The 24,043-nt window shown below is 44.7% G+C and overlaps 2 protein-coding genes across 2 annotated transcripts in view; one reads left to right on the forward strand and one right to left on the reverse strand.

Annotated features, from left to right (window-relative positions):
* Positions 1-2,907: 2,907 nt before the first annotated feature.
* On the reverse strand, positions 2,908-10,427 carry LOC144106282 (uncharacterized). Its single transcript, XM_077639048.1, has 2 exons — positions 9,433-10,427; positions 2,908-3,335 (listed from the first exon to the last, which is right to left on the reverse strand). Exons 1-2 carry the CDS (start codon positions 9,586-9,588, stop codon positions 2,928-2,930), a joined length of 564 nt encoding a protein of 187 aa, XP_077495174.1. The 5' UTR covers positions 9,589-10,427; the 3' UTR covers positions 2,908-2,927.
* Positions 10,428-21,080: 10,653 nt separating this feature from the next.
* LOC144108897 (choline transporter-like protein 1) overlaps positions 21,081-24,043 on the forward strand; it is a 71,715-nt gene continuing 68,752 nt past the window's right edge. Inside the window, exon 1 of the mRNA XM_077642129.1 lies at positions 21,081-21,361. The gene's annotated coding sequence lies outside the window, so the exon portion shown is untranslated. The remainder of the gene's footprint in view (positions 21,362-24,043) is intronic.

Here is a 24,043-nt window from a genome sequence, read left to right on the forward strand (position 1 = left end):
ATCTTGGCTTGTGTCTTGAAGCTGTTGCACTGCTAGGAACGCACAAGGCCTGCCTAGTCTGTATAACTGTGTATGCCGTTGATGACTTGACAGAACACATTCTTATAAGCAGCAGTTTATTAATGCACTTCCAAGTATTTATTTGGAATACTGATCATGAGAGTATGCACAGGGGCAGACATCAGTAAATAGAGCACTGTACCCTTTTGCAAGTGTGATCGTAGCTCGCCTCTTCAAACAGCACCAGCAGGCTCTACCAGGCTATGCATCTGATACCTGCCAGTTTTAGACCATGTGTGAAAAAGGCAAGGAGGCCAATAGCCTGTCCTGTTCACCTCTGTTGAAACCTGTGCATATCTGTAATCATGGCTGCATACAGTGCTCTCCTTCTTTTACAAGTGATCAGGACAAAGAGCAGGAATGCTGTGCCTACAATAATTTTATGACTTGGAATAGATGTCACGCAACATTTTCCCAGCTTCTTTTTCTATTTATGCAACATACATGGGTCTGGTTTGTCAAGATTGCATATCTGAACGGCCCTCCGCTTCAGTGTTTCGGTTCGTCATGAACAACTACTTTCAACCCAACAGATCACTCCCGCTTGTGTACTGCTGTGTGCAGTGCCTCGTTCAATATTTGAATTTGTTATATCTGTCTTCTCTACTTTGGAACGTTTATTCGTTTTGCAAGGTCTTGAAAGGAGGGCCACTGCCAAGCATTTACTCTGCAGTCAGATCAGCAGTGCCAGTCTTCAAAGTGCTGTGTGAGCTTTGCCAATGTGTAGGTTGAGTACAGTTGTGTCCTATTAATGCGACCCCAGTTAATGTGGACGATTCAAACTATGGGCAGCTTTTCTGGGGACCAAGGTTTTTCAGTATATTTTGTGCCTTGTTAATATGGAAGCTCGTCCAGGCAATGGACGGGGGGAAGTATAGCGCCCATTGCAGGTCATGTACTTTTGCCGGCTAATATAGAACTGAACTATCCATATTAACGAGCCACTGCTGTAGCAGAATGTTGACTGTTCAATCAGGAGCTTTCCAATATTTTGACCACAGGGTACTATTGAATGGCAGTGAGAAAGGGGAAATGTTTCTAGTCACGGCTTCTCTTTTGTGGTTTCATGCTTTAGGGTGCCAAGAGTCCAGTTGACACCCCTTACTGTCTGCTATATTCATTGAATGGCTGTGAAGACATCTCTGTCTACTTTATATGCTGCATATAAATTAGCTTTTAGCAGCTGTGAACTGACTGAGTACAGATGTGCACAGTGGTTTGAGAGATCTCAGCAGCCACAGTAGGAGGTGTATTATCACTCTGAGACACATCTCATGGACCACTAGGTGCTTCAAACCGCACCACTTTAATTTAGTGTAACGGCTCTTTCGTTACTACAATTGGTGATCTGGAGATCTTAACCATAGAATTGTTTTCTTTTTCCTGAGCTTTTTTCCCTTCACAATTCACTGGACTGGCTGCTCTATGAACAGATTTGCTCAGCAACCAAATTGTTCACATTAACAAGGCTTGACTGTATTCCTGTCCGTGCAGTGTGACAGTCTGAATTTTTTTTCAAAAGAAATTTACTGACGATTACAGTACTCGGTAATGCGAAGTTTGAGTTGTCCTTGCATTGTGATCGCGTTAATGGTTCTTGTCTACGGCTCTTTTCAGATTTACATTCACCTTAATGCACTTTGCTGCCTGCTTAATCACTACACCATTAAACTCCCTCTAAAAAGTATGAGATCACTGCGGCACCTGCATTGGAGGAATGCGCAAACATTGACTCCTCGCACCTCCTTGCCTCTGTTTACTCAACTCGTCACCTCTCTTTCAAATTTGGCGCCACTTTCGCTGTGGCCCCGCCCACTTTTTCTTATAACTCAATTTGTTCGAACGTTATCGTGATGAGAAGCTCGTGAGGGCACAAAACCGCAAACATAGCCATAAAATGCTTACGCATTCAAATTCGCTCATTCTCATTTTACACATTATCTGAAACATACATTGAATACACTCGTAAACTAACGCACTGTGTGAAAGACCACCTGACCTAGATATAATGCCCCACTTTAACTAAGATGTCCTAATGTCCATGCATGACCTAAGGGTTACATGTCTTATTCGGGATCCAAAACTGCCAGGTTCAAATTCAAGGAGGGGATTTCCATCTCTCCAATCTACCACCTGCTCGCCGTGCCATTTCGCTCTGCTACTACCTGCCACAGCTGGCAGGTGGCGTGTGAGGCCACTGACTAGGAATCTAGAAAAAGAAGCCTGAGCTACGCTTTAAATACAGCAGGAGTTAAGGAACGGCACCTAAGAGCTGAGCTCTAAAAACAGCAGTGTGTATTTCTGACCAAATGGCCTAACATGTGTAAAGACAGAAGGATGATGCTTTCATTTAAAATGGAGATTATGCGTGTGTTAGAAATGTCATTAGTTATGCAAATAGTCACAATAACATTCCCCTCTGTAATGCCAAATGGCCTTGGGGGTATTAATAAAGGAAAAGAAATAAAAACACTTTATGAAAGAATAACGTTGACTTGGTGCACTTAAATTGCTATTTAAGTATTGCAAAAATATTTTAAGGTGGGTCCCTTGAAACAAAGCATGCACCATCATATGGACGTTCTTATTAGCCTTGCCTAAGGTAGTTTTGTGTTCTTATGCTACAAGAAATGCTTCATGCTGCTGCCGTACATTGCATTCTTTGCTCATGCGCAGGACATGTCCATCAAGGATCCTGGCGCGACCGGGCAGACCCTTGTGGTGCCATGAAGCCGCTCTCAAAAACTGGCGGGAACTGCAGCAGGAGTGCTCGGGAAACTAGAGAAGTTTTCAAGAGCTACTTCTGCAATGAAGGCCAAGTTAGCTGGCAGTGGAAACTTGTGTCCAGGTGAAATAGAAATCTGTTTTTATTCCTGCATGTTGAGGACGTTTAACATTTCCACTGGAACACTGTGTCTAGATAAATTAATTTTTACAATTGCCTGATGGGCATTTAACATGGCCAACTGACGGTCTGGGCCTGGCGGTATTTGGCGGACAGCATGCGCCATCATGCTGCCAAATGCGTCGCATTCATCATTGGCCGCCAGGCGTTGCTGACTTCTCTGTAATGTTTCCACTGCTGTTGTCAGCAGAACTCTCCTTTGTTCTGTCTCGTCATCATTTTGCCTTCTCTTTTTTCCAGGCCTTGAAGTCCCCACTCCAATCTGCTGTGCTGGCAGACTTGGCTCTGCACAATTTTGTGACGAACAAGGAAAATCCATTTCTTGATCTGCGGATTCGTTGTTCCAGTGCTCGCACTGCCGTTCAGTCTCCTAAAACAAAAGGACACAAAATCTTAAGTCAAAACTACACAGGCTAAACTGTATCTTATTTAACGTATGGGGCCACAATTGAAACATAGTTATGCTTGTATTAAAATTCCCAAGGCGACTCAGGAACGCTACAGTGAAGGGCTTCGGAAATTTCTACGACCTTGGGTTTTTTAACGTACACTGTCACTGTAGTAAACAGCTGCTTTGCTTTTCGCCTCCATTGAAAAGCGGCCATGGCGGCTGGGATTCAGCCCGTATCCTTGGGTTCAGCAGTCGGGCACCCTAACCACTGAGCCATCATGGCAGTACTAGGATTTAATGACTAATTTATCCCATACAGTAATCCCCAATGCTCAAAGTTGCACATTGTCACATTTCATAGGCAGTTTAAAATAAAATTATGGAGGCAAGAGGTTGGCAATAAGGATAACGTGGATTAACCGAAGACTATAGAAGATGAAGAAGCATTCGGTAAGGTGGAGAGAGATGATTGGTGGAGAAGAGAAGACGACGACAAGGCTTACATGGACTAACGCCAAGGCTATAAAAGGACGACGGAGAGCGAGGCACAAGGGGGAAGAACAGAGAAGCGGAGGCTCCGGCGGGTCAGGGACGCTTTGGCTTGAATAGTGCGACGCAGGCTACTGCTCCGGTGAGCTCGCGTTCTACGGCAATGCATCGTGGGCTTCCTGCTGTTCGTGAGCCCGTTCTGGGGAGTTAACTGAGGACGCTACCACCTGCTACAGCCAAGTGTGTCTCCAGCGCTGTTGCCACCCATTTGGGTGGTGCCCCCAACGCCAACAACACTGGCATCACCTCCAAGGACGCTTGGACCGGGAGCTTATACGACACCGACGCCAGCCTCAGCACGTCGAACGCCATCTAGAAGCCGGCTACTGGACGCATGCAACGCCGCATCCGGACAGAACGAACAGTGAGCACGAACGCCGACCGTTAACAGTAGAGTGCTAGTAGTTGACGCTGGTAGCAGTGGTTCCGGGTCGTGTGTATTTACAGTCTGTTTTGTGTTAGTTTTGCGTGCTAGTGTGCATGCCATGTAGGGTGTATTAAATGTGCGTCTGTGTGGGTACAGCTGTCGCCTAGTCCATTCTTTCGGTCCGAGTGTTCTCCGGGGAAATTCGTGACACAAATCGATTATGAGAAATGGTCTATTGTAGGGTTACTAATTAATTTTGACCACCCGAGCTCTTCTGCGCTGGTATAACCCAGTAACATTGCCATTTTTATGTGCTGCTTTCCCCGAAATGCAGCAGCTGTGGCCAGAACTTGATCCTTCATCATTGGCCTCAGCAGCCATTTGCCACTGATAAAGATATTGAGATGAATACTGTGGATGTAGTCATGGAAAAACTGTACGATGTAAAGAAAAAAGGTTGAACATTAAAGCCATCTATGGAACAATGAGTTGATAATTGATAGACATCAATGTCTTTTGTATCCATTTGTAATCCTTTGTGACAAAAGCTCTTACTATGAGTAACCTGGCTCTCTGCCACCTATTTTAATGTACCCGGAGTACGGCTTTTGTTTCTGAAGTGAGCTACAGTATAACGCAAGACACAGTCTGTTAGATGCGGGCGTTGAAACAATCATTTATGAATAAATTTTTTGCAAAACAGTAAGAGATTCGGTTGCACCTCATGCGTTCATGTCTTTATTTCATTACCCTTTTTTACAGTTCATAGAGTTCTTGAGTATTGACTGGTTATGCTTTGTTAAACTTGTTTCCTTCACTATTGTTTGTGCATTTATTTTTGGGTGTAAGTTTCTTTATGCACTGTTATATCCATATTTTCTGTGTTTCTTTTCTTCTGCTGAGATCTTGTTTTTGAGGTGCACTGTAGTTGTTCAATCTTGATTATATAAAAAGCATCTGCTGTTCTCCTTACACAATGTTCTCTTTGTGGTTTTTAATGGAGTGTCCCATTGCTGTTACAGACTGTGGAACCCTTATCAGTACATCTTAAGGAATGTGTGTGACTGGTACACCATAATTGCAATAAACAAAGATGTACCTTGCGCTAACGTTACTCAAGCGCAGAAAGGTAAAACACAGTGCAAAGGCTTTTAATAGCTACACGGCATGATTACTGCAGTGTCACTGGACACATGTGAAAATGTCATAGTGCAAGTGGTCACATTCGTTGAGGATGTAATGCCGTAGAGAAACACCAGTATGTTGAATATTCAAGTTCTTTTTTTTCATATTGAGCAATGCCTGTTCTGATGCTTTTTTTAAGAAATAATGCTAAAAGGCACACTTTTTGTTCTGTTCAACTTAACGTTTTGCAAATTTTCCATAAATGAATGGAACACTAGCCAATGAACGCCAAGAGAAGTCCATCGCCCCTAGCCGTCGGCCGGAATCCCTTGGGACACAGCAGCAGCAAAGACTTGACCAATGATGTCCTGCTGGAAGTTAGGGTCTGGGCTACAGAGCAAAGCCTCCCAAGGGTTCTAGAGTGCGCGAACTCTCGTACTTAGCCAGACACGTCCACACTATGTGGACCAATGTTGCTGCCTTGTCGCAAAATTTGCACTGTGATCTGAAGACTTCAGGGTGCCACTTACTATATAGTACTGGGTTGGGAAAAAACCCCGCCTGTAATTTTCTCCACACAACCTCCTCTTTCTTATTGAGCTTTCTGTCCACTGGCGGATGAATTTGTCGATTTAGTCTGTAGTATAGTGCGATTTCCTGGTACGAGCGCATATCCTCTCTGCTGTTTATAGTTTCGGTGACTTGGGAGGTTCCAGGAGTCAACCGGCAATTGAGACTTCGGGCGACTAAATGAGCCTCCTCGTTTCCTCTAAGTCCTTGGTGAGCTGGTGCCCAAACCAGCAGAACCAGTTCTCTGGGTCCTCCTTCCCTGTTTAATATACGGACGGCAGTCTCCATCACCGTCCCCAATTCATTTACAACGTTTTTTGAATCACTGATGACCACCCTAAACCCCCTTAGCTCATGGCCAAGGCTATGGCCACTTCCTCTGCTTCTGCGGTCTCAGCGCCACAAACTGTGCAGCATGCCACCAGGGTTCAGTCTTCCTCCACAGGCGCGTATGCCACTTTGATCTCGTATACTACAGCGTCTGTATACAGGACATCCTGCCAACCTGTATACCTAGTTTGTAATGCATCTGTTCAGTCTTTACATCTGCCTTTGTGAAAGGCAGGGTGCATGTTTGGGCAGCGGAGCGATTTTAACCTTGTCCTTGATTTGTCGCGGTATGTCTCTTGAGTGCACATGCTACTGCTTAAGCTCGTACCCCAATCTGTCTAAAATTTTCCTCTCCATTTTAGATCCGAGTAGTCTTTCATGCTGCACTGTAACGGCAGCCTCAGTCAGCTCCACGAGAGTGTTCGAGACCCCTAGCTTCACGTCTGTCAGTAGACATGTTCGGGGGGAATCCGAGTGCCACCTTGATGCTTTTCCTGATAATAACATCTAGCTTGTTCCGTTCCACTGTGTTCAGATTGAAGTAGGCTGCCACATACACTATCTAACTGAATACGAAGGTTTGTGCAAGTCTCAAGAGATTCGCCTCCTTCATCCCAGCGTGCCTGTTTGCTATTCATCTGATAAGATGACGTGTTTGATTTGTGCTGGCTTCTAACCTAGCAAGCGTTTCGTGTTTCCTCTGTTCGCCTGAATTCTAAGCCCGAGGACGTGGATACTGACGACCGCGAGGTTCTCTCCGCCGTTGACATACAAGCGGATGCCTGCCTCGTGCTTTTGGTGAAGCCGTCATTTTCCGAGGGGCATGAGGAACAATGCTTTCGGCTTTTCTGCTGAACATTTAACTCCTTTAGGTTTCAGGTACTCTTCAACGATGTCAATTGCATTTTGTAGAGAGCTTTCAATTTGCCGGTCGCCTATCTTGTTTATCCATAATGTTAAGTCATCTGTGTAACTGGTGTGGTTTAGATTTCCAATTTCCGCCAAATGGTCGGGGAGTCTCAACATTACAGTGTTGAAGAGGGTTGGTGATAACACCGAACCCTGTGGAGCCCCCCCTGTCACCCACTGTAATGTCCTCGATGGAGTCTTCCCCTAGCTTGAGAGCGGCTTTCCTGTTTGTAAGAAAGTCCCTGATGTAGTTGTTCACTCTCCTCCCGACATTAAGTGAGTTCAACTTCTCCAAGACCGACACGTGCCTCACATTGTCAAATGCCTTTGCCACATCCAACACCACGACCACTCGAGTCTCGGGTTTGCTTGTCTATGAATTGCTCCTGGAGCTGCAGCATCACGTTGCATGCTGACAGCTTTGGTCTGAAAACGATCATGGTGTCCGGGTACAGCCCACTGTCCTCTGTATACTTATTTAGCCGAGTCTGAAAGATGTGCTCCATAAGCTTACCCATGCAGGAGGTTAGCGATATCGGTCCGACCGATGTTCTCGGAGCCCGGTTTCTTCCCTGACTTGGGAATTAAAGAAGGTTTCTGAGTTTACACTCCTGCGGTATCGTCCCCTTCTCCCAGCAGTCCTGCATGTATGTTGAGAGGTTGGAGATAGACCTGTCGTCTAAATTACGCAACATTCTGTTTCTCACTCTATCAGGCCCTGTTGCTGACTTATACCCTGTCACACGGGCACCGCAAAGGCCTTTGAGAGTCAGGTCTTTATATCCAAAGTCATAAGGAGTGCAGCTACACGGCACAAATGTTGTGCCTTTGCTGCTAAGGGCCTTGGCCCGTCCAAGACCTTTGGAGCCCAAAGGCGCGGCCTTCGAGAACCTGTGATCGCAGTGCCATCCAATGTGAAAAAGTAAAATAAATTAAAAAAGAACGTAGATGCAGCCAAAAATGTTTGAAAACATCTTCAAGAAATACGAAAGGTGTGTCTGGCTTTGCTTTTTGTACGGGTGTTTATATTTTATGCCCAGATTTCAAGACAGTGAAAGCGTTGCAGAACACCAAGTGCCCCTGGTGGCCAAGGCAATGCACAAAACCTGCTGCTGCTGATGAGAGTAGCTGTTGCAGTCCTTTTAAGGAAGCAATCAGAATAAAAAAAATTGCCTGAGCTCAACGAATGAACAGAATACCCCACTTTAATTTTAAAACATTCACTGAAGCCGCCTCGAGCACAGCAGCGGGTGCTAAGTCTGAATGGCTGTTCCACCTTTGGGCTGCACCGTGTAGCTGCGTCACTGCTCCTTTAAGCTTTCGCTCCTTTGGTGAAAAAAGGTGCCTTTGCTGGAAAGGCCTTCGAGGAATGCCGTGTGACAGCGGTATTAGCCCAATATCTGTTTCTGTGCATAGGGGACGGCAGTGAAGCGGTGATTAGTCAAAAGCTGGGAAGTTCCAAGTGTGTTATTGTGGTTGCCATTACTTTTAAAATATTTAGATACAGTTCGATGTGCTCCTGAAGGAGGCTTTGATGTAACAAAGCAGCACAGAGGACAGTAACTCATGCAACATGGCAAATGATGGGGCCTTCCGGCCAAGCACCATGATACTGGAAAGCACTAAACCAAAGAACAGCCATCATGCTAGCTTTTTTACTCCTTTGCGGTGGTGTTCAGCAATAAAACACAAGAATAGAAATACTTGTCAGGGGAAGTCGATATTGTGTTCTCAGTGCTATTAATTTTAATGTGACAAGATTTCCAAGAGGCTGTGCGCACTTTCACCCTGTTTACCGTCTGGGCAACGAGTTTCCATTAACAAGGTTAAAATGAATGCAAAAATTTGGGTTTTTAAGAAAATGCTCATAACTTGAGCCGCGCATGTTAAAGAATATTGTATTGATGGGGCACAACTGTACACCAGTGTAGACATAATGTAATATGGCCTGCAGCAAATTTCGGTTGTCTGTGTAGGCCACGATTTGCTTCAGGCCAGCTTGATTGAAGATGTGATGCACTGTTGATTTCAAAAAGCATGCCAGTTTTCATCCTGTAACATGCTTTATCAGAATGAGTTTTGAACATTATTTAAAGGTTCGGTGACATAACACCTTATCCTGGATGCTCAAAAAACAGATGTTGTACTCAAAATGCAGCTTCAATACAACACATTTAGAAATGCCCCTGCATACTCGCCAGCTATCAAGGAATAAACACAACATACCTCCTCTTCTTCCTGCGTGTGGAGTGTCGAAAAACTTGGCTGCGAGGAGCAGGAGGTATCCAGGAACATCAGGCTTTTGTAATGAGCCCACTTAGGCTGGTAGAGCTCGTCCGGGCTTGCGCCGGAGCGGGCCTTGATCTTGCGCCTCTCGCGCATAAATTGTGTGCGCAAGTTAGCGAACCGCGCGCGCACTTGGGCAACTGAAAAGTAACGTCAGAAAAGGGAGCATCGGTACAGCGTGGCAGTCAAATAAAGTTTTGTGGCTGCTGTTTGACTTCTCGTGCGGACGACGCCAAGCCACATAGTTAATGCAATCGACGGTCGGGAAGTCACGACGCCACACTAACCATAAGCAGTGCTAAAAAAAAACAGCAGACACCACAGCATCAGATATAGTCTCCGATACTCCGCGCAACGTGGTATGTTCCCGTACGTACCGGTGAATTGGCCTCCCAGTGCCTCGCATACCTCCGCGTATGCTACTTCTTTAGAGTCGCGGCGGTGGTAATGGGGATGTTTAACGTCCCATATCAGGCGACGCTCTTCTATTAGGGAGATCAGCTCCGTCTCCACTTCCAAAGAAAATGCTGCAGCAGTCATTCTCGTGCGAGGTGGCGATTGAAATGACCAGCGCACGCTTAAAAACCTGACCAAAGGAGGGTTAAAGCAATGTGGACACGATGTCAATTCGGCTGTCATAATAATTTGAACGTTTTGTGAGCGCCGAAATGTATCCGAAATTTATTCTCCGCAGGCTGGATATGGAAGCAGGGCCTTGTTTCGGTAATGTTTTTGCTCGGCGACCGATCTCGCGACGACACTGTCGGCAGACTGGTTTTGTCGGCGTCGCGGTCGTCAAAGCTTGTCACACTACGAAGACATCCGGTCGTCGGCCGCGTTGGTGTCGTAGTCGGCCTAGTGTGACAGCTCGGTCTGCCACAGACAAGGTCGGCCGACCGGGTTGGCCGATCTTTGGTGTCTTTGTCGTGTCGGCGTCGGCGGCGTGTCGGGCTAGTGTGACAGGGCCCTAAGCAGTTTAACGTCACATCCATTGTTCAGCTTTCGAAACAGAAACAGCATGACAGAAAAACTGACCTATAAATCATATCACCTGGTGATTCATGCATAGTATTGTTTTCTGCATCATTGTAGAGAAGAAAACATGCCATAAAAATTAAGTGTCTATATTCTTTAAATAACAGGTCAGTTTAATACTGCACAGATCTTGCATTTGCTGTTCAAAACAATTTTGATCCCTTGATCATGTTCACTTTTTTATATGCTCACAGTCCTTGGACAGCTGTAAATGATATCCTTTCAGAATGCTACATAAAGGCACATAGTGATTTCTAACTTAATTCTCGTAGAATGAACATGCAGCTAGCCTTTTGCTGTGACTCCAACTAGCATTTTGCACCTTATGTAGGGCATAAATGTATCAAAATTAAGGCAGGTTCATACCAAGAGGTATTCAAGGGGGAAGGCTAGGCAGTATTTGAACCGGTACTCCGATGCTTTTTTCATGAAAATATGCTCTCTTTTAGATGTGATCTTTGTTGCTCATGTGGCATGGAAAATAATCTAAAATTAATTGTCCCAAAATAAAGTGTGCTGATACTGCTCACATGCCACATTTCCTACTAATTTTCATCATTATTGCTGCAAATTACTAAGGCTCACTAGGGGCAGCAAACACTTAATTCAATAAGCTACTGTAAATGTTGCTAAGTGAAATAAAATTACTTGATTGCATATGGTGTGCTGTTGCTCTGCATTTCTTGCATGCTTACAGCAATAACAGTTGCTACATCATTATTTTACAGGCTGTTTTCCTTCCCACCAGGAAATAGAGATCAATGCGTAACCCTATTCCATAGCAATGCTGTGGCCAAATGACTTACAGAAATTTTTCCACATTCAAAGGCGACACGCTGCAACAAAAAGAGTGTGGAAAAGCATTCCTAAATAACTCCGAAGAGCTTTCTGAAGAGAGTCATTAGAGTGCGTGTCTTGAAAGCCACTAGCGGAGCCCTCTAGGAATGTGGTGGCTATTTCGTTTTTGGAACTCATTACTCGAATCTTATACAGAAACAAAAAGATCACATTGCAATGAAATAAATGCATTCAAATGGTTTTTTTATAAAATTTCTTTAAATAGTTTCAAAATAGACTTGTTACAGTGTTTCTTTTCAAGGACATTAGCCATAAAACATTTTGCTGGGCGAGTTGGTTCATATTGCTCGAGGGGATGCTTGTAGCGCGACAAAAAAAAAAAAAACACAAGAGACAGAGACGAACGGGACAAACGGGAGGCGCTTGTCCCGTTCGTCTCTGTCTCTTGTGTTTTTTTTTTATTGTCGCGCTACAAGCATCCCCTCGAGCGACATTAGCCATGTCCCTATAACAATGCGGTGGCCAAATAGTTATTAAAACACTGTACCCAAATTCTATACGCATTCAAAAGCAGCACATTACAGTGAAACGAGTGCACTCAAAAGGATTTATAAACAATTTCTCAAAGAGTTTCTAAAGCAAGTCATTAGAGTATTTCTTTTAAAGGACATTAGCCGTATTCCTGTAACCATGCGGTGGCCCATTAGTTATTGAAACACTGTACCCAAATTATATAAATATTCAAAAGGAGCACAATACAGTAAAACGAGTGTACTCAAAAGGATTTATAAACAATTTCTCAAGGAGTTTCTAAAGCAAGTCATTACAGTGTTGCTTTTAAAAGACATTAGCCGTGTTCCTATAACAATGCGGTGGCCAATTAGTTATTGAAACAATGGGCAAAAATTCCGTACAGATCTAAAAGAAACACATAACATTCTATTGAGTAAATTTAAAAGATTTTATAAAAAATCGCAAAAGAAATTTTTGTAAGGGTTTGGTTGAAAAAATTGACGTTAATCCTGAAAGGGGGCGTGGCCGCTCACTACTTGGTTTCGGAAAAAGCGTTTTTCAGCCGTAAATATGGCTTTCTGAGGAAAGTGCGATCATGGAACATGTGTAGAAAGAATTGAACTTCTAAATTTTACCTTACCCTGTGCCCTTAAGGCGTTCCGAAATAAATTAAACAAGCAGGTTAAAATAAGCAGATCTAGATACATTTACTCTGAATTACAGAGTTGCCTTAAAGAAAAGTGACCTCGTATGGAAGAAGATGAACAGAGTTTTTAAAAGCATGAGACTTTCACCTAGAATCGAGAAGTTGTCAATAAATGAGAAGTGTCTGGCAGCGCTCTTGCCGATTGGTTTAATGAGTATTTACTTCATTATTCTGATCATGATATACTTTAAGATTTTTACAATTTTATGCCAACTAGAAATAATTCATCTGCTTTTCTAAGCCCTTTAACAGAGGATCAAGTTACAGCAGTTCTTTCTTCTTTAAATAATAGTTCAAGTTGCGACGCTGAAGGAGTTCAGGCACGCCCAGTGAAGTATGTGTTTGATGTCTTATGTCCATATTTAACCCATATTTTTAACCTTTGCCTAACGAGTGCATATTTTCCAAAACGAAGACAGATCGCTAAAATATCTATGCTCTTAAAAAAGGTGATCCTAATGATATGAATAATTACAGACCCATCTCTGTCTTACCCATATTTTCAAAAGGCTTGGAGAAGTTTATTCATTATCAGTTTGCACGTTCTTTGATTTACACAAACTTATTTCAGAGGTTCAATATGAATTTATAAAGAACAAATCGACCGAATTAGTTTTGCTGCAACAGAAAGAATTTATTTTGTCCGAATTTGAAAAGAAGAACTTTATGCTATGTATTTATGTCGACTTTTCTAAAGCATTCGATTGTATTCAACACTCCACTTTGCTGAAGAAACTGATAATTTATGGAATTCGAGGACATTTTCTTGAACTTATCAAATCCTATCTCAGTTTTCGACAGCAGTTCGTTCAAACTGAAACGTATCGTTCTGATTTAAATTCAATAGTTAAAGGTGTCACTTAGGGCAGCATTCTTGGTCCGCTAACTTTTTTTTAACATCTACATCAATGGTCTTACTAACCTCTCTACTAACCCTAAATACGTTTTGTATGCCGACGACGCTAGTATATTTTTATCTGCTCCAGATTGCCATATCTTACGCAAGGGTGCGAATTCTCTCCTTACCATGATTAAAACTTGGTCAATAGTGAACCATTTAAATATAAATATCAAGAAGACAAAAGCTGTAATATTTAGACCCAAATCGGGGCAGTTAATTCCCATCTAAGCTTAATTTATGGTGGTGCCCCAATAGAAATCACAAATAATATTAAAATTCAGGGTTTTACATTTTCTCAGAGCATGCTATGGGATAGTCACATGCTGTTTTATCTAAGTTAGCTCGAGCAGGTGGCATTATTTACCATTACAGATCATATCTCTCGTATCAACTAAAGATCCTGCTTTATAATTACCTGCTTTGCTCTGATCTTAATTACTGTTTCCTGATGTGGGGCACAACCCCGTATAAAAAGTTGCAAAAGATCTTTATACTTCAAAAAAAAAAGCTTATCAGAATACTTTTTAATCTACCATACAACCGTCACTCGCAAGGTCTTTTCCCCAAAGCAAACATAATACCAGTATTCAGTCTTTACAGTTATAAGCTAGCGCTTGCATTCCAGCGCGAACTAAAATATCATCTTGAATCTCTGTATGAGTTGTCATTACTGGAAAAGAGCACTGTGTGTTACCCTACCTGTCATAAAGAGTGGACTGTACCAACTCCTAGAACCAACTACGCAATAGAAAAATTACCCTTGACCCTTCCAACACCATTAAACAGCTATAAAAAATCCTGAACTGACCTGCTTAAAATATCTAAACATGAATTACGACAGTTTCACTGAATACATTCTTAAAAACTGCACCTGTATTCCTATAATGTGTATATTTAATCCTGTGTTTATTGTACTGCTTTGTTCCCTCTCTATTTATTGTGTTGATTGATGTTCTATTTTCTTTGTTTTTGGCTCCGCGAAATTGCGAAGAGATTACATGCATACTTGTGAATGTCTTTCCTTGCTTTGCTGTTGTTGCCCTGTAGAGCTGGCCGTGGGCATTTGTCAAGCTGCCGTTTACGAGCCGCTTTTACTTACAAGCTCCTCCATCATACCGGTGGAAATAAAGAATATTATTATTATAATTATTTTATTGAATAACTAGAAGAATAAGAATTGGCTGGAGCGTATATGTCACGTTCTCTCAGATCACAAAAGGTAAGTTAGCGGTATCCCCCAAGAGAAAAGTATAAAACACTTGTATCTTACCTGTTTTCACCTGTGGGGCAGAAGCGTGAAGGCTAATGAAAAGGGTTCAGATTAAGTTAAGGACAACGCAGCTTGCTACGGAAAGAAAAGTGATAAGTGTAACGTTAAGATACCGGAAGCGAGCAGAGTGGGTGAGGAAACAAGCGCGGGTTAATGACATCCTAGTCGAAATCAAGAGGAAGAAATGGGCTTGAGCAGGGTATGTAATGCGAAGGCAAGATGACCGCTGGCCATTAAGGGTAACGGAGTGGATACCAAGAGAAGGCAAGCGTAGCAGTGGGTGACAGAAAGTTAGGTGGGCGGATTAGATTAAGAAGTTTGCGGGCATAGGGGGGGGGGGGGGGGCGCAGCTGGCAAAGGACAGGGTAAATTTAAGAAACATGGGAGAGGCCTTTGCTCTGCAGTGGGCGTAGTCAGGAGGATGATGATGATGATGGTGATAATAATGATGATGGTGATGATAAATTCCTTGATATCTGGTTAAAATTTTCAACGACCACACGTGGTATATATATTTCAGAAATGGAAAAATGCCTTTACTCTCCAGTTAGACGTATTCTAAGCTTATCAAAAGAAGCATAGCTCAATTTGTGCGAACAAATGCTGCAAAGAATTCAAGCCTACATGCGACTGACGAAAGTTTCTTTGCAGTCCAAAAGGTTGAAGGACGCAGGTTATCCGCTGCACATGCTGGCTGCAGTAGCCGCATGACTTGTTTAAGAACAAAATAAAGGGGAGCCCTGTAGTATCAGCAAGAGCTCGAAAAGACTGAAGAGTGAGGACAAAAGGAAACTTGCAGTCACGTCTTATAAGCACAGGTTATCGCATAGCGTTAGGGAAATTTGCAATAGGGTTGAAGTAATCGCGTAGTTTTCTGCCCCGAATAAACTGAGCGCGCTATGGAGACGAATTGTTTCAGGAAACACGAGCAAGGCCAGGTGCACCACCAGGTGCCAGAAGCTATTTGTAAGATGCACAGAAGGGGTGGCCTATAGTGGACCCTTTAAATGCGGGAAATGTTTATAGGCCAAACAAGGAGATGTTTAAACGAAAAGTTAGGTGAGCATGAGTACAGCGCGGACAACAGAAAAGGAGGGCACGTGAGTTAGAGTCCCTGCTGTCCTGTGCATCACATTTTGCAAGCGCTATTCGAGAGCAAATTTAAAAGTGAAATTGTTTAAGCATTAGAAGTAGCGCTAGCTACACGGGTTATTTCTTAAGCGCGCCTTTAAACCTGCTGTCGAAAATAAGATGCAATTATCTATTGTTCGCGGTCAGGAGCTGCTCGATAAGTAAAGACGAAAGTGGAAAAAAAAATCGCCATCCATTACTCTTTGATAGCAGCTTTGAAATCATCCGCAATGTCAATGCTAAGAGTATAAGTGCCGCTTCGTCGCATGAATAAAAGCAGTTCGAAGTAAGCACGCCATGCGTCCGTCGATTTTTGCCTTCTTGCTCTGTGTGGTTTTTGATCTTGTTTTGCAAAAGCAACTAGCCCACACACTGGCCCTGTTATACTCGTATATATCAGAGTTGAATTCTCTTTTCTGAGGTCTAGGTTCTACCAGGCACTACAGAATATCTTCAGGAACTATATCAGCCACACGTTCCATGAAAGATGTCGCGGGTTGCTTGTATCGGTTGTCATATCGAAGGTTGGAATACAAGGTACGAACATTTATATTAGAGGAACATAACTAAGATAAGTTAAAGCTAGTATATGTTTGTACCACGCATTTCAAGTAGTTGTTGCGTACAAACCCTAATAATTCAAGAGCAAAATTTTCTTTAACTACGAAGTTTCTGAGAAAGCTGTATATCTTTTCTTTGTAGCCGTATGGCTGCGCTTGGGTGTATGCGTAATTACTCCCTCATTACAAACCCTAATAACGGTTTCACAACTGATGAAGACCAAGATCTGCACAAAGCTGCTTCATTTTGCCTGGACCCAATGTTTGCCGCAGCTACCTTTATAAAAATGGTCTATAGACAGTCTATAGACTTCCTATCAACTGTATTGCCTTTCTACAGATATTTTTCTCTATTAATAGTCCATAGACTGTCTATAGACAACAGCCCACTAAAAGTGTACGGCCATAAATCTATATAGATTGTCTATAGACTATCAATGGGATTTCTAGTGCCTATAGACTTTTCTCTAGGATTTGTCTACAGTCTATAGACTTGCTATCAACTGTATTGCCTTTCTACAGATATTTATTTTTCTCTATTAATAGTCCATAGACTGTCTATAGACAACAGCCCACTAAAAGTGTATGGCCATAATATAGATTGTCTATAGACTATCAATGGGATTTGTAGTGCCTATAGACTTTTCTCTAGGATTTGTCTATAGACAGTCTATAGACTTATTAGACAGAAGTCTATGGAAAGTATATAGAGTGTCTAAACGTTTTTGCAACGGTAATGGAAATATCCTCTCCGCTGGACACCGTTATTTAATTTGCCCAACACCATTAATGGAGTAGCGATGTTTTTTCGTGGAATAGATGAACAGAAAAGAAAAGACAGCACAGTTGCCTCTAGTGGCGTTCGTGGCGTATTCCATATCTTTCTCTCTTTCTTCTTTCACTCCCCCTTTATCCCTTCCCTTACGGCGCGGTTCAGGTGTCCAACGCTATATGAGACAGATACTGCGCCATTTCCTTTCCCCCAAAACCAATTATTATTATTATGTATTCCATATTCGAGAAACAAAAGGGAGCGCAACGCACCCCTACGGTCTCTGCCATTCCAGCCCTCGTTTTACAACTCTTCATCAGGCTCTTTCCTTTGTATCGCCGGCATTTCGCTTCTGAGCTCTCGACCAGAGGAAAAATAGCCCCGTCTCACCTTTGTTTAAAGCCGGCGCTCGAATCGATTTCGGCGAGTGGAGCGTGTCCTGTGTTTATCCCCGAAACGCTGCAACGGCATTGTCATCGCCTCCTCTTGCCGTGTGCACCCGGCGTGCAGTGTATACTGTATACCTACCGTCTTCTAATTTCGGTTAACAACTGCGCGCACGCCACTGCGGCCTCCGGAGTTCAGTGCAACAAGTCACGCCGCGTGTTGCTCCGCTGGCATGTGCGCAGGACGAACGCCAATCGATTCCCGTGTGGCACTGGCGATCGCAACGTAATGGTGCCGGTGAGACGGATATGGGTTAGCGTGCGCGTGTGCACGGATCTATGCAACGCTGCCGAGGTTCGAGCCAGGCTCGCTACGGAGGAGCAGTACTCCGCTATCTGTGCTAGGACATTGCAGGGCAGAAAAGTGAGCTCAGGAATGGTCGCATGTCTCTAGGTCACATCTCATTGGATCAGTATAGTGGGACAATTAGGGAACCCCTATAGCTCAAAATATATTTAAATGTGAAGTAATAATAATATTGTTCTTTTTTCGGGAAAGGAAATGGCGCAATATCTGTCTTATATTTCGTTGGACACCTGAACCGCGCCGTAAGGGAAGGGATAAAGGAGGGAGTGAAGCAGAGGGCAATTCTCACCTTGCAGAGATATTGAGCTTGACAGATACTGCAGGTCCTCCAATACACGGATGAGAAGGCAAGCGTGCCACCTGAATACCCTTGTGCAACGGTGTACCTGCTGCCACTGGTGCTGCACAGCGCAGCCTGAATCAGCCAATAAGCGGTAAATTGTCGGGAAGCTGCAATTTAGCGTACATAGCTGGCAGCAATATGATGTACGCCGTCATTCAACAAAATACGGTGCGAATAAACGTTAGCGAAAAAATTAATGTGCATTAGCCCAGCTAATCCAGGATATAGAAAGCGAAAGCGAGATTGAGGTCTCCACTGACCCACGGAGCCGGTTGCGCGCCTTTCCTTTCGTGAAAATGAACGGTCTTAGCAAAGTTGTCAACGCCAATGAACTCTATGAACGCCGTCGGCTCACTTGTTTTGTTTGGTTTTTGGGGAAAAGAAATGGCGCAGTAACTGTCTCACATATCTCGGTGGACACTCGAACCGCGTCGTAAAGGAAGGGATAAAGGAGGGAGAGGAAAGAGGTGGTGGTGGTAGTAGTTTATTAAAATAATACTAAAAAGGAAAGAACAGATTTTTGCTAGCCCCGGCATCTGCCATCGATACTGAAATACCTAAGCTGGGGCAGCGGAAATAAAGGACAGCAGACAGAATGAAAATTGAAAGTTGGATTTTGAGGAAAGGCGCTGCGCTGCGCAGCGGCAGAACACCTGTGGCTCGGTGCTACTAGTGGCGCATGCGCAGCAGTGACTAGGGAGAGCGAAAGAAAATTTGCAGTGGATTAACTCGGCTATGCCAGGATATACGTAGCGAAAGTTAAGGCATAGCATGGTTGCCCTTGGTTAATCTTGATTGCAAGTCCAGGTTAGTCTGGTTGTCTAGCTAGCTATGTTGTCGCATTAAAAACGACAGAAGTGTGGTTGCGGCGCACGCGAGCTCTCCTTTTCTATCCTCTGACATGTCATCAGGCATGCGACGCAGCTGGCGAAGTGAGCGGAGGCGAGCGCAACGACGAGGAATGCGGTGTGACGTCATACCAAATGGCGGTGGCGGCGAGCCGCGTGGTGTGACGTCATGCATATGGCGCGGCGTGTGCTCAAAGCACCGTAACCGTCTCACATATCTCCGTGAACACCCGAACCGCGCCGCAAAGGAAGGGATAAAGGAGGGAGTGAAAGAAGGAAGCGAAAACTGAAAATTGAAACTTGCATTTTGAGGAAAGGCGCGGCGCAGGGGCGGAACACCTGTGGCTCGGTGCTACTGGTGGCTCATGCGCAGTTGTGACTAAGGAGCGAGAGAGAGAAATAAGCCGTGTGTCGTCAGTGCTCCTCGCGCATGCGCAGCACGGCTCTCCAGGGATCACCCGAAACTGCTCAACCTGCGCCCAGTAAAGCTTTGGCTTTAGAACAAAATTGCAGAGGACGCTTGAGCTCCGCTTTAATGATTATGACGCGATAGCGTAGTGGGTTAATTCGCATATCTGCAGAAAGTCACTCTCGACTTTACATTCGTAGATGCCTTGGCGCTGTGGTGCAGCTCCAGGAGGGGTATGCAGCGGTTAGGCGATGCGTCGCAACCCTGCGATGGCAGCTGCTCCCAGCGGTGGGCCTTGTGCGGTCCAGGTTGCTCTTCCCGCGCGACCAATCATTAATTCGACTGCTACCTGCCACGGCGGGCAGTTTGCTCACTATCCTGTGGGCAGGTTGTGATGACGCCGCAAGGTCACGTGACCTAGGTGGTCCGCCTGCCCCTTATGTTGCTCTCCGGGGACCGCCTGCCAGACCTGTGCTCGTGATTTTTCACTCACAGCAACGACGCCGACAACTCTGACACCGAATTTTATGGACAACGGTTTTTTTTTCAACTCTATCGCGTTAAAACTGCATTTCAAAGTGCGTTGCTCGAGATCGAATAGTGCAGTCTACACTTCGCACACACTGGCCTAGAAGCCTACATCTAATTCCAGGCTGCCTAGAAAACGGTGATGAATATATTTTTTTTTTCCGAGGTTGAAGTTTTCTTGAACTACAGTTGTGATTTCGCTTGCCTTACTCTGCTGGCAGCTGCTGCACCGCAGCATCGAATAAAAAATATTTAAAAAGTCTCTGCGACCACGCCCACTAGGTCCGGCAGGAGTCATAAACTGCCACTGTCAGCATCTGAAATCCAGTTCAGTGTTCTGAAAGAAATTTAGAAGAACGCGAGGAGCCTGCTTGCTAATGGTCCGGTTTCCACGCGGGCAATGAACGTCTTGCATAGAACCATGTGGATAACCTTACTTTCGCTTGAGAGAAGCGAGTAGGTCCGCTGCTCCGCTTTGTGATCTGGGCAGCACATCAGATAACAGAATAAATTACGACAAGCACCAGGCGAAGAACGCAGCGAAGACCATGTCAGACCACTGTTATGCACGTGCGCTACAGTACCACGACGGAGTGCCAATGCACTAAATAAGTGCATTCAATCCTCTTTAGCCCCTTGGTCACATAGGGATACTCCCATATTGTCTTATGCAAAATTTTCGACAGCTATTACACATACAAAGTGACACATGGCCAGCCGGACGGAAGAACCACGCACCACCACGTGTACGACGCCTCTCCGACTAAGCAGAGAGCTCCGCTCGCTTCGGGGCAACGATTGGAGACAAAGGCCGCGGTCCGGGGGCCGTGTTTTCGCTGTCGGGTGCGGCCGCTTGTCAGAGGAGATGCGGTTGCGTATACTCCTCTCCAACACGCACAAACGCACGCACATGCAGAAAAAAAAACAAAAACAAAGCAAGCTCTTGCAATGCGGCTGAGTCGATTCTCTGAGTGTGTGTATAGCACGCCGCAAAGGGCAGCTCGGCGCGGGTCTCGGCTGCCACATGGAGGGATGCGCTTGACACGCAAGCTGGCGTCGGCCCGACTGGACTGCGTATCACGGCGTCTGCCCAGCTCTGAGGAGGCATCGTAGACTTAAACATCAAGACACCGTGGACATCACACACATCAAGACAAAGTTGGAGTGCGGTGCAGCCAAAGTTAAGAAGTTGACGGTGAATACTTGAGTGCCAGGCCGAGACGACTGAGGCACAGTGATCCGTTGGCAGAGCGCCTCTGGCGTTGGCGGAACTGGGGCGTCTTCGCAGCTCCACACGGAAGGGTAAGCAAGCGACATGGTCACGCGATGATCCTGTCTTTGCTGGAACTCAATTAGTACATGGAAGCTATGGCTAACGCTAGCAAGTTATGTGGCGACTTCTGAGAGTTCTTGGCTGGTGAGAGTGGTGGTTGGTTAGCGGGTACCTTTGCATCCCATACGCCGAAGCAAGCATGCGTGGCTGGCGTGACGGGCGTGAGACAGCCCGAAACCGTTCTTACTTGCGATATAGTTGGGCCTTTAGGGCTCAAATTTACAGGAGACGCCGACAAAGAGAAATTTCATTTAATTTCTAGTCCACTGCCCTGGGCTGATGGGTACTGGTGTCTCCTACGTGGTATTGGCGAACCCGTTGTTGTTGTTGCCTTAGTAGTATCACGTTGACGATACACACGACAAGAAGGTGAAGAAATATGAAGACAGGGGCCTCCTCGGTTTTTCCCTCGAGCCACTAATTAAGGGTGATGAGATTAAGGGCCGGGTGGTAATATATCGCCGGAAACGGCTGCAAGTCCAGCTTCAATGAAGAAACACTGCCAACCGATAGTGTAGGCACGAGCCAGCCGCTTCTTGCAGTCGTTTTTCGATAGCTACTCACCGTTCTCACACCTCCGATAGCCTGAGAAAGCTTTGTTGGTCTATTGAGTGTTTAACGACGGCAATTGCTTTCCCGCACCTTTCGTCTTGACGCCACGCCGTTTGATTTGCTTTAAGCGAACTTGTCCTAAATTGCCTTACATGCCCTCTGCATGTTCTACAAGCGTGAGTCGAATTTCGCGAACTACGGGTGCTGTTAAAAGCCGAAAATTTCTTCGAAGCAAACACACAGCGTGATTTAGGCATGCAACCTAAACAACATCCGCAAGTGCACCGGTGATCCCGCGCCTCGTTTTCGAGGCTTTTGAGAATTGCCAGAATTCATCTACTTCTACCTCTATGAGCACCTTTTCCTTTGTAAAGCGTATAAAAATTTTGCAACAAGAAAACGCAGTGGTCACAAAGTCGAAGGCAGAACGTGAGCTGCACTTTTAATTAGCTTATTTCAGGCATTGTAGGCCTTGAATATGATGTGCGAGATAGCATGAGCAGCCTAACTGAGCGAAAATCATATGCTCAGCATTAGAGAAAGCCACCAAATAATCCTATTTGCTCATGAACGGAGTGGCAGATGTGGCGATGATATAAACTATATTTCTTCTGTTTGTAAAGCCCATCCATAAGCTCACGAGAGTTTGTTTTCTTGCTTCTGCCCAAGACTGCTATGCCATGAAGTCGAGATTCAAGTATAAAAACATAGAAATACGAAGGCGAATGAATAACTTCATGCCCATTTGTCGGTGCTCAGGTCATCCTCACGCGGTCGCCGTCACATCGTCTCAACTGGCTTATATGTCAAAATGGTACGGAAAACGGTGGTGGCAAAGTTAACCTGAGAGTTAGAAGAAGGGTCACACAGATATTTTAGAGGAAATAGTGACGAGGAAATGTACTGGTACCTATTCCACACTAGCTTTTCAAACGAGAGTAAATGCTTATTGGCTTTAGTTTGTTAATGCGAATGCTTTCGGAGTTGCTGCTGCGCGTCCAGATTGAATTTAATTATACAGTACGTCGTGATGATAAATTCTTCGAACCAGTGAAAAATTATCCACGATTAAAAGGAGCACTCGCGAGCACCAAACTGCGTAATCTTCATCCAAATTTTAGATTAAAAACACTTGCAAAAAATGCCACTGTTTTTCGCTTTACAGGTCGAAGTAGTCACGAACTCGCGTGTCAGCACAAAAGCTGGGAATGTCAGACTCCAGACAAAACCAGTTGTTGGGCGAGTTGGCGTTCACGGTGATCCTTAACAGCGCGACAGGATCATCAATAATAGTGTCATTCGCAAATGCAGTTGACATGTGTCGTCCGGTTTAAAGCTATTAATACGACATTTTCTCCTTGACAGGGGGCTGTTTCTGTCGAAGTTTCATGCTTTGCTTCGTGAGGACTGGACACGAATGCGCGCATTTATATAATTATAATTTTTTTTTTGGGGAAAGGAAATGGCGCAGTATCTGTCTCATATATCGTTGGACACCTGAACCGCGCCATAAGGGAAGGAATAAAGGAGGGACTGAAAGAAGAAAGGAATAGGTGCCGTAGTGGAGGGCTCCGGAATAATTTCGACCACCTGGGGATCTTTAATGTGCATTGACATCGCACAGCACACGGGCGCCTTAGCGTTTTTCCTCCATAAAAACGCAGCCGCCGCGGTCGCGCATTTCTCGGGCGACTGAGTTGTGGCGACCTTGGTTGTGAGTGGCTGTAAGACTAGCGCCCGCTAAAATTCTGTGCGGGGCACTGCGCGAATTAATACTTCATGGATTAAGCAGTTTATGGCAATAAATTTGGACTATGTGGCACAGATTTCAGAGGGGGCACATAACGGAGTGAACAGATAAGCTGGGGTCCGTTGGAGATGAACAGAATGGTTTCCCAGAAGCAGAAAACGAAAGAGAATCAGGTGGGAAAATAAAAAAAAATGCATTACAATCATAGAAATGGCTCGAGGTTCAGCATTGCTGAGCAGAAAATATAGTGCAAAAGCACATTTCTTTTTCTTTGGAGGTGGACACCGCCGCCCCGTGCCTGAAAGCGCGATTGCGGTGTCCACTGACCCAGGGACACGTTATGCGTGTC

The sequence above is a fragment of the Amblyomma americanum genome, chromosome 10 (genome assembly GCF_052857255.1).
Source record: "Amblyomma americanum isolate KBUSLIRL-KWMA chromosome 10, ASM5285725v1, whole genome shotgun sequence".
NCBI lineage: Eukaryota > Metazoa > Arthropoda > Arachnida > Ixodida > Ixodidae > Amblyomma > Amblyomma americanum.